This window comes from Papaver somniferum, chromosome 4 (genome assembly GCF_003573695.1).
Source record: "Papaver somniferum cultivar HN1 chromosome 4, ASM357369v1, whole genome shotgun sequence".
Taxonomy (NCBI): domain Eukaryota; kingdom Viridiplantae; phylum Streptophyta; class Magnoliopsida; order Ranunculales; family Papaveraceae; genus Papaver; species Papaver somniferum.
The window spans coordinates 150501981-150515222 of record NC_039361.1 but is presented as its reverse complement, the minus strand read 5'-3'; the positions used below and the strand labels follow the sequence as shown (position 1 = coordinate 150515222).

Here is a 13242-nt window from a genome sequence, read left to right as displayed (position 1 = left end):
ATTTTGTCGTTGTAGTATAGTGGTACTATATCTTTGGTGAATGCTTAAAGAGGACAGACCGAGTCCAATTGGTATACGTCTTCGATCCGACACTCAACTAAAGGACCTCTTTCGAGCGGTTAACACTCCGCTTCCTCCTTCTTCATCTAGTGAGTTCGCAGATTCCGATATAAACGAAGAAGAAATGGCTGATCTTACACTCAAGGATCTAGCTTCTCACAAGCTTGATACACAACAATGGTGTATCCGAACTAATTCAACCTTCGAGATCAAGCCGAGGTTGATTAGAGAGTTACCAAAGTTTCATGGTATGGTAAATGAAGACCCAAATAAGCATCTTATGGACTTCCAAACCATAGTTATGGCTATGCTTCCACCGGAGACTAATGCGGATGGAGCAATGTTGAAAGCTTTCACGTTCTCTTTGGAGGGAAATGCTAAGGAATGGTTGTATTATTTGCCTTCCGGAAGTATCACCACATGGAATGGGATGAAGAAACTTTTCCTCGAGAGATATTTTCCTGCCTCAAAAGCTACTCAAATTCGCAAGGAGATTTGTGGGATGAAGAAAAATGTGGGAGAGTCATTGTACGAATATTGGGAGCGATACAAGAGATTGCCGGTAAGCTGTCCACACCATCAATTCAATGACGTTATGATACTCCAATACTTCTACGAAGCTCTCCAACCAAGTGACAGATCTCTTCTTGACGCCGCGGGTGGTGGTGCACTAATGAACAAGACGGTGGCCAAATCTACCGAGTTGATTGAGAGTATGAAGGCGAACTCGCAACAATTCTACACAAGAGAAGAACCAATGGTTAGGCGATTGCATGAAGTTAGTGATTCCTCATCATACCTTGAACAAAGGATGGGGAGCATGGAAAGGGTAATGCAACGAATGGCCACGGTACTTATTCCGGATGATGAAACCGAACAAGTAAATGATTTTTATCCAAATCAAAGGCCAAGGTACGATCCATACTCCAATACTTACAATACCGGTTGGAAGGATCATCCTAACTTTAGTTATGCGAACAAGCAAGCGGAGGCTCCTAATCCATATGTGCAACAAGGTGGATTCCAACAATCACGCTTCTAACCTCAACAACAATACCAACCACAACAAGTCAAGGAGCAAGATTCTTTGAATGATGACAAGTTCAATATGATAATGCAAAGCATGCAAGGTCTCACTTCTATGTTACAACAAAACCAACAAAAGACCGATTCGACAATCAAGGCTTTGGAACAAAAGACCAGTTTGGCAATCAAGGATTTACAAATTCAAGTGGGGCAATTGGAGACCGATGTGAACCTATTGAAAGCTCAAGCATCCACAAAGATTCCTTCACAACCATTTGTGAATCCAAAAGAGAGTGTTAATGCAATTTCCTTGAGGAGTGGAAAACAAGTGGAGCAACCAAATCAACAAGATAAGGTGCATGAAGAGTTAGTCGAAGACAAAGAGGAAACCACACCAAAGGATGATCCCAAGGAACCGGTTCCTACTTTCACCACTCCACCCCCATTTCCTAGCCGATTTGCTAACTCGAAGAAAGAGTTGGAATACAAGGATATTTGGGACATCCTTAAAGAAGTACAAGTCAATATTCCACTCATTGAAGCTATTCAACAAATTCCTCGTTGTGCAAAGTTCTTAAAGGAGTTGTCCATGAAGAATAAAAGGTTGAAAGGGAATGAAGTCATGAATGTGGGGGAGAATTCTTCGGCGTTCATTCTCAAGAAACTCCCACCTAAATTAAAGGACCCCGGTAGTTTCACCATACCTTGCACAATTGGTAAAACAAGGTTTACTCGAGCTTTGCTAGATTTGGGAGCATCGGTTAATGTTATGCCTTCCTCGATTTATGATTCTTTAAATCTCGGTCCTCTTAAGGAGACCGGAGTAGTTCTTGAACTTGCTAACCGATCTAATGTTTACCCGAATGGGATTGTTGAGAATGTGTTGGTGCAGGTTAATGAGCTTGTATTCCCGGCCGATTTCTATGTCTTAGACATGAATGATGAGAACTCTCCGAAGTATACACCTTTGCTATTGGGTAGACCATTCTTAAGCACCGCTGGAACGAAGATTGATGTACAAAATGGAACCTTAACTATGGAGTTTGATGGTGCAATCATCCACTTCAATATCTTTTAGACAATGAGATACCCAAGTTATGTGAAGTCATGTTTTCCCGTTAAAGAGATTGATGCGGGCTAATGAATCATGCAAGAGCTAAGTCGGGCCGTCGACTTTAAAACAAGAGCTTAATGGGAGGCAACCCATAGGTTTTGTATTTCTTACCTTTTACTTTTTATTCTCTTTTTGTTTTGTTTATTTATTTTTTTCTTGTTCCATATCATGTTTGGATTTCCCACCTTGACTTTGCTAGGAGGATTCAATTACATTGAGGATAATGTAAGGTTTAAGTGTGGGGGAGTGGTAAAGCATTTATTTTATTTATTTTATTTTTTTTTTTACATAAAACCTCCAACTTTTAGAGATTTTAGAGTCACTAGCATACTTCTAGGTATGTTTACATAGAGAATTCTGACCGACATAATTGAACTTGAAGTGTTAGGGAACTACGTTCGGATTTCTTGCTTGTTAGAGTGTTAAATATGGATTTAATCATGCCGGTGATGCAGATTAGGAGCAGAGAGACATGCATTATTAGAGTTGCTGATCAATCATTAGTGGAGACTACCCTATTTATATCATGCGAGGCACCGACCAAATTTCTTTATAAATAACTAAATAGCTTTGTTTTGAGTGTGTGTCACCGTACGTTAATTCCGGGTAGAATGGTGAGCTACCCAACCTCCCACCAATAGAAGCACTACTCTTTGATCTCTTGAGTGCTAATTTTATCAATCATGAGGGTGACGTCTATAGATGAAATCCTCCTTCTTGTAGTTCGATTTGCAGTTAGCACCATTCTCTCTCTCGACAACAACGGATCCATAGAAACACCATCATCATCAACAAGGGAGCGACATCAAAATCTACAAGGAAAGTTGAAAAAGTTCAAGGCTTACAAGCAATGGAACAAGAAAAGAGAAAATTTCATATCCAAGTAAAGAAACTAGACAATGAGCGGAATTATATATACATGTTGAAGACTTATTTACAAGAGCAAATAAAAGCAAAAGGTGAGAATTATTGAAGTTTATGATTTCGAGACGATACAAGTTGTGAAGAATCAAGCGGTAAAGTACTTTTCCCACGGCCATGGTTTGTTTTTATTTTCACTTTGTTTTGTATTTTATTTCTCTTGTCTCTAAAAAGAGTAAAATGAAAAAAAAATGAAAAAGAAAAAAATAAATAATAATAACAAGAGAATTTTTTATTATTTTTGGTTTTATAAGTCGTGGGGGAGGAAAAATATATAAGGAAGTTTCAAGCGACAAGGATTTTGAGGAAGAGAGTTAAAAATTGTCAAGGAATTACGAAGTTCAAGTGTTTATCATCAATAGTTGAAGCCGAAGACCAAGAAAATAAAGACGAGGAGCGGAAGACGTTTCTATTGGATGCCGTGAGAGTGGTGTTATCATAATTGGCAATCGGATGTGAAGGTGAGTAAGTAATCTCATCCTCGATAATAGTGGTTGATTTTCTTTCTTAGAGATCGTTAGAAAAATGGTTTTTCAAAATGTTAAAAGATGTGGGTTTTTAAAATATTTCGGAAGTTGTCCTTCCCACCATTCAACGTGTTGCAGGATTTCTCTTTTCATTCCTACCTGCACATATGTGAGAACCATAAAAGTACGTCTTTTGAGTGCAATTTCATGAAACACTTTTTAGTGAGGCAGAAGTCGAGGCGAAATGCTTATTGATCGCTCTCAAATACGCATTCTCTCATTATGGTGTGGTTATTTTTCACTCAACATTTAAGAAAGAGAATATGTTCTTTAATATTTCTAACTTCTTATTACTAGCATGCAGAAACTCTATGTCCTCATAGCTCTTTGGATACTTGGGACGCTGGAACGCTTTGAAGTTGTAAGTTTTGGTTTGATTTGCTCGAGGACTAGCAAAGTTTAAGTGTGGGGGAATTTGATAGGGTGTAGAATACACCGTATTTAATATCTATTGGTTATGCTTTCTTTGTTACTTTTCGTGTGAAGTATGTATTTTACGTGTGTTTTTGAGTTATTAGGTACTCTGGAGTCATGCATAAGAAATGAAGAATAAATTATCCAAAATTTCACAAGAAGAGCAAAGTTGTCGTTTCACCAGTCGAACATCATTGGGAGTGGTGTTTTTCCAAAATTGTTGTAGTGATAGATAGTGGTAAAAAGATTCGTTTCAGACTTGTGAAGGAAATGGAATTTTTAGATTTAAAAAATATATATATACAAAAATATTAACAATGGGCGAGAGGTACTGGGACTAAGGATTTGGCCGAATTCACTACACAGGGTTCATTCATATATTCTTTGACAATTTAAAACTCAATAAAATTAACATGGACTCTGATTTTGCCAAGATAAATTCTCAAAACATCGATTGTAAGTCCTAAGCATGATGTATCAAAACACCTAAGCTAAGCATACATCATCAAATTAAATAACAACCAATTAATTCAAATCATATTTCAATTTTAAATTAATGCAAAATTCATAAAAAAGAATAAAATAAATTTACCCGTGTATGAAATTCACCCTCCTCCGTCGTCCCAGTGTTGGGTTTAGCTCATCATGATAAAAACACGCTCAAAATATTTATTTATTGCTCAAATGGTGTTTACAATGAAGAAAAGAAGAGAAAATGGTGTAAACAGCTAATGTGCGACCCACAGGAAGCGTCACAAAAGAACGATAAAAGAGAAGTGCTATTGTCACTATGGTTCTAAGACCCACACCTACGACCCACGCCTGTGAGTCTGTTTCACTGTTGATAAACGACTGTCCCTGCGAGTCTGTTCTTCGTGTTCTTGGTGTTCTTCATCATCAGCAGGAGCAGAAACAGAGTTTCATCAACTCTTGATTTCTCGCTCCTGAGCTCTCATATCGACCCCAAACTCTCAACACTCTTTCTACTCAACCCCAACAACCTATTTATAGCCAACAGACCCATCGAATCTCGCTCATTCACTCCATATAATTCTCTTTAACTCGGCAGTAAAGAAAATATTTCTGGGAATATTTTCTTTCCTGTTTCATCTTCTCACGCGTTTTCAAGCCTCCAAATTACCATATTTAACTCCTTCACGCTCCAACAGGATGTGAGGGTCTTCCATGAAAGCACAAAACACGTTGAATCTTCTCCAAATCACGTGAAACCCGTGATATACACGAACTTCCCTGTTTTCAACCCGTGAATTGTTTAGTATTGAGATCAAATTAAACACAAAAATGTGTCTATCAAATACCCCCAAACTTATTATTTGCTAGTCCTCGAGCAAAATTTATTTTTGAAAAGATAAAAAGACTACACTTAGCACGTGCAGCAGGCCGTTAAACCGCTAGGTGGCCCTAGCGGCGGAGTGTTGTCTCCGGAGGGTTTACCAGAGGTGTACCCACAAAAACTTTACTCCTAATTGGTCACAAGTATCCAAAGAGCTATGAGGACATACATATTCTCAACCTATCTCCAAGTAAGTAGAATGCTAGAGAAATTAAAGGTGTCAGCTCTAAAGCTGACTGAAGAAAAGGGGAGACACATCCACACCACTGCTAGATAAAGAGATATCCGCTACACAGCTAGATAAACATTGTAAGATGCGTCCGCTGCTTTACAGCTGGATAAGATTAGGAGAGAGATAAAAATGAGAGGGACATCTTCTACACAGCTGGACTAATTACGTGTGATGAGTTAAACCAGTGCTCGAAAGATTTTGTGCCAGATTGAAAGCAGACTAACAAAGAAACCAAAATGCATCTTTCTTCGACTCTCTCACAGTTCTCAGTAGAAACAACGCCTTCTTAGGTCTTCAACTGTTGATGATAAACTCTCGAACCTCATAGAACCTTGACAATTAACTCTTCTCTTCGATTTCTTGCTTGACTTATAAATTTCTTCTTCCCTATGACCTTATTGAACAAAAAGAACGTAATGATGTTTCATTTTTTTTTAATTTTTTTTTTGAAAACAAAAAATTACAAGACAAAAATTTACATGGCCATGAGAGAAGGACTTTCAAAACTTGGATCTTCGCAACTTGTGATGTCTTGGTATCATGGATTCTAACAACTTATATCATTTGCTCTTATAACTTCAACTTTGATTTTTGAATTATTCTCTTCTATTGTTGCTTCTAAACCTAAAACGTCTTCAACTTTCTTCATAGATTTTGATGTCGCTCCGCTTGTTGATGATGATAAGTTTCTACTGAGAGAGAGTCGCAATCCAGTAACTAAGACTACATTGTGAGGTTGCTTTGTCTTTCTGGCATTTCCCTAACCTACTTGCCTTTCCATCATGTATGGTTAGGTCCATCACGGTTACCCTCTAAAAGGAACAAGTTCTCTCCTGAATTTTAAGGATCTCAATGTCTTTTTCTCTAATGTCTCAATAAGTTGTTATCTCTAGCATTCCAATTTCTATCTTTTCGGTGAGAAACAGTATGTAAACTTAGCTAATCGGATACCATGTGACGCTAGAAGTTTCAAAAGTGCAACTAAAAAGTTTCTCCCATACCCCCAAACTTAAATCTAACATTGTCCTCAATGTTCTAAAGATAAAATTAAAAGCATATGAACAAGGAGAAACTGTTACCATTTGAAGCAAAAGAGTTAAGGAAAGATATTACCGTGTCGCATGAGATTGGGTTACCTCCCAAGAAGTGCTAAGTTTAAAGTCTTCAGCCAGACATCGGAAGGAATTAGTCACCTCATAGAATCAAAAAGTAACAACCGAAATAACTGTGGGTCTTCAAAACTAAATATAGCTGACCAAAGGAAAGTGCAATGAACCAAGAAAGTGAACAAGACTAGCATGCCCTTACTTAGTTTCATGATTAAGAAATTTATATCTAATTGTGGTTCAGGTTCAGGTTCTATGAAAGGGTCTAAATAGAAAATTTTCATTGGCTGCGTTTCTTCATAGGTGGGATCCGAATCATTAGGTCATAGAGTCTGTAAAAACTCAAATATGATCTTAGAAGCGCACAATAATAACCTAAATAACTGAGGATCCTCTAAGTCAATAAGATTTGACTTACATAATTGACCACAATGAGAGTAGTGGTCATTCTTAAGCAAATGTGTCGATTCTAATTTCCTAAAGCATTTAGGTTTAGTCTCACAACTTAATATTCGAAACATTTGGAATATAAACGTTCCCACAGTTGGAAGAAAACTATTTGGTGGGAAAACAAAGTCAATCTGGGGATCATAGCCTGGGAAAACCACATCAACCAGAGGATGGGTTTCTAACGACTGAACTTCTTCCTGAACAGCATTAGGTTCGGGAAAACGAGTATGAAGATAATCTTGTAAAATTGTCGAGGAAGAGATATCAAGTCCTAAGTGAAGGGACTTTATGAGAGTTAAAGGTAAGGCACTAGGAAGGTGATAATCACCCCCAAACTTAGAGTTTTCAGTGTCTCTAGATAGACTAGTTACAATCTCCCTAATTTCTGGATCATTAGATTCTTGAAAATGGTCAATTGATTCTTCTAATTTATTATCAGGTAGTGCATCTTTACTCATCTCTACGGGTATATCTTCTTCATCTAATACTATTTTTTCTAAGTCGCCAGACTCTAAAACAACATTTTCGGAATAAACCCGTTCCTCTAAACCACTATCGGCTTCGTAATCAAAAGGAAAAACTACATCGTCTAAAACGATGGTATCCCTAATCAAATCCTCGTCCTTTTGAATAGGTGAATAATCATAAAAATTATTTGGATTTGAAATAGAAATAATATAATCATTATAAAGCTCAATTGGATTAATAGATTCCTGATCACTATGCCTACATATTTCAGATTCTTCATTACTACTATCCTCATCATCATAATAGTACAAAGATGATTGAACCTTATCTAAATAATTAGTGTCTTTTATTCTAGCCTCGTCCTTTAAATTAGGCAAATATTCACTATTGATATCAAGCGTAGAATTAGAAACCCTATTTTGGAAATTTAGATTATTTCGAGCAGCATTAGCCAACTGTTCATATTCTGCCTCTAGACGTGCCTGAATTTCACTGAGCATAACACTTATACGTTTAACACTCTCGTTTATCATCTCAGAATATCGTGTACACTCTTCTTTTGAACTATTCATTGCAACTAAACGTTTATACGTCCTTTCAATCCGTTTTTGGGTCTCTTCTAGAGATGAAACAGGTTCAGAAATATCATAATCAGGACTAGTTTCCAAAAACGAGTAACCAGTACTACAGTGTTCCTGATTTTCTTGCTCGTAAGACCAATTCGCGTGTGGATAGTAATTGGTCTCACCATGGTATGAACCATAACCTTGAAAAGGTTGGCGTTCCCAACTACTATTCCCACCATGGTCATAAAAATGATGATGTCCATATTCAAATTCAGATCGATACTCATTGTATTGGCTTCTGTCATACCAGTTCGACATTCTTAATTGCAAGGGAATTCTACACAATCACAAACAAGGCTGACTCGACCAAATCAAACCTACTGATTTCTAGCAAACAAAAAGCATGATGGCTCCACTTAGATTGTTTCTAGACCAGCTTCTAATCCTTCGAAAGGGAATTCGTTACAATTTAAGCAAACCCCTCTGGAATCAATCCGAGTTAAAGTAAGTTGAATCGAGGCGAGGGAAGCTCAGTGGAGATTTGATACCCAAAGCCTCACCGGTACAAGGCGGCGCAGTCACGCATTCAACTTACAGAAACCATCAAGAACTTTGAAGTATGCTTAAAAGAGTAACCAATATTTTTCGAAAGATTTTCCTACCAATCTCGTTACCCTATCGGTCTCGTTCTAATCAAATTTTAAGCTTGGGTTCGCGTTAGGTTTCGTTTACCTAAGGCGGGCAAGAAGGGAACGGTGATGAAATCCGAACCCTTATCTTATATGGCCAGTTCTTGCCCTTTACTAGGAAATTAAAGCATCCGGTTCAGTCCTCAACATATAATCACCTTAAGGCAGACAGTAAACCCGCTGACAGGAGATTCGTAGGTATTTAGAAGTTTACCTCCCGTACCAGACGGGGCGAAGAACCACTGTAGTCGACTCGGCCCACTGACTCCGGTGTCAATGTGCGAACCCGAGGGGCCGAGACGATATTGTAATCGTCGTCCTTCCCTGCAAACAATTTATATTTAATTTTTTTTATATAACCCTTCCATAGGGTTTAAAATTAAAATAAATTGTCCAAAGTCCAGTCCAATGAAAAGAAATACAAAAAATAATAATAATAATTACAAAAAAAATAAAAATGGAAAGTCTCTTAAAAAAAATAAATATATAAAATAAATCTCTCTTTTTTCTTTTTTTTTTTGCCTTGTCTTTTTTCCTTCTCTTTTAGCTTTAAGCTTTGATTCCAAGGTCTTTAGTATCCAACTTCAAACCTGTAATACAAAGACACAACCAAAGAGACGTAAAAATAACAAATGGAATAATAAAAAAATAATAAAAACCTAAAAATTCTACCTAAGCACAAATCCGGGTCGACGGCGCCAAAAATTTGATGTTTTTCCAAAATTGTTGTAGTGATAGATAGTGGTAAAAAGATTCGTTTCAGACTTTTGAAGTAAATGGAATTTTTAGATTTAAAAAATATATATATACAAAAATATTAACAATGGGCGAGAGGTACTGGGACTAAGGATTTGGCCGAATTCACTACACAGGGTTCATTCATATATTCTTTGACAATTTAAAACTCAATAAAATTAACATGGACTCTGATTTTGCCAAGATAGATTCTCAAAACAACGATTGTAAGTCCTAAGCATGATGTATCAAAACACCTAAGCTAAGCATACATCATCAAATTAAATAACAACCAATTAATTCAAATCATATTTCAATTTTAAATTAATGCAAAAGTCATAAAAAGAATAAAATAAATTTACCCGTGTATGAAATTCACCCTCCTCCTTCGTCCCAGTGTTGGGTTTAGCTCATCATGATAAAAACACGCTCAAAATATTTATTTATTGCTCAAATGGTGTTTACAATGAAGAAAAGAAGAGAAAATGGTGTAAACAGCTAATGTGCGACCCACGGGAAGCGTCACAAAAGAACGATAAAAGAGAAGTGCTATTGTCGCTGTGGTTCTAAGACCCACACCTACGACCCACGCCCGTGAGTCTGTTTCACTGTTGATAAACGACTGTCCCTACGAGTCTGTTCTTCGTGTTCTTGGTGTTCTTCATCATCAGCAGGAGCAGAAACAGAGTTTCATCAACTCTTGATTTCTCTCTCCTGAGCTCTCCTATCGACCCCAAACTCTCGACACTCTTTCTACTCAACCCCAACAACCTATTTATAGCCAACAGACCCATCAAATCTCGCTCATTCACTCCATATAATTCTCTTTAACTCGGCAGTAAAGAAAATATTTCTGGGAATATTTTCTTTCCTGTTTTATCTTCTCACGCGTTTTCAAGCCTCCAAATTACCATATTTAACTCCTTCACGCTCCAACAGGCTGTGAGGGTCTTCCATGCACGCACAAAACACGTTGAATCTTCTCCAAATCACGTGAAACCCGTGATATACACGAACTTCCCTGTTTTCAACCCGTGAATTGTTTAGCTGATTCTAGCTAATTCTGGTCGAACCAAACGCCCACAGTGTGTTTAATAGGCCATATCACAACTATCTACCAAAAATCAGCCATTGAATCTCCCTAGAACACGTTCAACAATTCGATCAAAAATCTGCAGACGTGTTCTCCATTTTCCCGCCAAAAACAAAATTCAAATGGAGAAGATGACCTCCCCCTAATCCTGTACTGGGGTGCGAATAGCATATGCCTTTTGGGGTGACCTGGGGTTCCCCTTAGTAATTGAGGTGCCCCTTATCCAACGGTGAGAGTCCGAATAACACGTGTCCTCTGGGGCTTTTACCAACTTTTCGAGCCGAATTTTCCAAAAAATGTTTATTTTCCAAAGGTGCCTACAAAAACATAAAACACCAACATTAGTACAAACTCGAGTGCCAACAATATATAGTATTGAGATCAAATTAAACACAAAAATGTGTCTACCAGGAAGCCAAGCTAAAGATAAGGGGAAACCCACTTAAGTGTTTAAAGCACCCGGTTAGACACTCATGGCACATATATATTAAGCTAGCTGGGGATGTCATTGGGCGGCCCATAAGAGTACCCAGATCCGGACTCAGTCCCAACTCTTAACCCTAGAATCGAGATACAGTTTTCTCATTCATTTGAATCTGAAATTTATAAAGAAATCAGGCAGCAGGTGCTGCACTTGTTGCCGAGACGGGATCGAGAAATAGACAGAGACTTGAGAGATGATAAAAGGCCGCTGCAATTGCGAATGCAGATATAGAAATTCTGGTAGTGATTGAACTTAAGAGGGATTGGTGATGGAATTGATATAGATTTTCTGGAGAAGATCGAGAAAAGGGTTTGTTAAGAGCTGAGAAGAAGAAATTGATAAATAACATGAGAGAATTTGATAATTTCAGAAATTAGGATTCGAAGAAATTGAGGGTTTTTGCTTCCAGTTCTGAAGAATGAATGGCGCTGTTGGTTGTTGCTGCTATGAGAAAGAAAATAGACTTGAAGACTCAGATGGAGGATGAAGAGAAGATGATGTTTTAAGGGGTTGCAGTCAGATTTGCTTTTGGTTTGAGATTGATATTGGTTCGAATTGGTGGTACTGGATTCAGTGGGTTAGATGGAAGAGGAGTGTAAATGAATGTGATGTTGTGGAATGCTTGAAACTACTTAGATGTATGTGTAGGATTGTTACAGGGGCATGAAGAAAGAAAGGTCGGGAATTGGCCGGGAAATACCATATTATAGATGGAACTCGGCCGACTTTCAGCTTTGACGAGTCGAAGCAGTGACTCGCTAATCTTAACTCGTTGAGTCAGCCGACTAAGACGATTCAGCTTTGATCAAGACAGCTAACTCAAGCTGAATGGAATTGACCCTTGACCCCCTGGACTAACAGTTGACTGTCAGTTTGACAATTATATCTGACGGAATATCCCATCAGCAGAGATGAAGATTCTCACGACCGGTAGTACTATTCTGGTGCTATTTCAGGCAGGATTCGGGTGGTACTAGTAATATTCTGGCGAGCCAATTTGTGGAGAGGTTTGTGCGGATTTCTCTCATGGGTTTGAAGAATTGGGCTTGGATTTGGAAGGTGAAGATGGAAGATTTGAGAAAGACAAGGACTTGGAAAGAAGACTTACAAAGGGAAGGGGATTCTATTCCTAAGAGGATTGTTAGGAAATTGAAGCCTATAAATAGAGAAGTTCTCTATACATTTCTACACCTCTCTACACACACAACACTTGTGTTTTTGCTTGCTTTCAAAACTCTTCTTTTAATTATTTGTGTGAACTTTAAAAATTCTCCCTTTAATTATTTGTGTGAATTTCAAAAACATGAGTAGCTAATTTTCTTATTGATTGAGGATGAATTCCTAGTTCTTAACATGTTTTGAGTTTTGTTTTTAAATCTATTTTGAAGTTTTTCACATTATTACCGTTTATTTTTACTAATAGGAATGTTTATACATTCATGGTTGATTGATAGATTGTTTAGGTGTCCAACTAAATTGATTTGTTAATTTATCTAAAGCTAGTAAAAGTTAGGGGATAAATAATCGTTTCTTGACTGTTTACATAAGTAGAAAACACGAGACCTTGCGGAGGGATTCCGTGGAGCAATTGTGTGTGAAAACAACATTAACAAGTAGACCTTGAGCTAAGAGTCTAACTACTAATATCAACCTAATAAATTCATAAATATTAATGCGTTTAACTAAATTACATCTTGAGTGAGCTACTACTAGGTGGTTTGGTGAATAGAATCCGGTATTCGAGAACTTCCGTATCCGGTGATACTAGGGATTTAGGGGTTTAGCACTGAGCTAGCTGCTTTACCTACGGTTGGTAATAATCTGTGACTAATAAAAAGTGGAAAAGAACATAACTTGATTTATTGTTTTGCAACGAAGAAGGATTCCTTGATCTAATCTCTCTTATTGATTCAACTTAAACTTTTAATTGCTTTATTTACTTTCTTTTATTTTTAAAATCTAAAACCAATCCCCCCTTTTTGTGACATCTAAACAACTAAAAC

The 13242-nt window shown here is 37.5% G+C and overlaps 1 protein-coding gene across 1 annotated transcript; it reads left to right on the top strand.

Moving 5' to 3' along the window:
• The first annotated feature begins 1174 nt into the window (after positions 1 to 1174).
• On the top strand, positions 1175 to 2164 carry LOC113273285. Its single transcript, XM_026523030.1, has one exon. It carries the CDS (start codon positions 1175 to 1177, stop codon positions 2162 to 2164), a length of 990 nt encoding a protein of 329 aa, XP_026378815.1.
• Positions 2165 to 13242: the final 11078 nt, after the last annotated feature.

Bases quoted from the DNA above. Each gene is read 5' to 3' on its own strand.
- LOC113273285 (XM_026523030.1), top strand. From the start codon at position 1,175: ATGCAAAGCATGCAAGGTCTCACTTCTATGTTACAACAAAACCAACAA.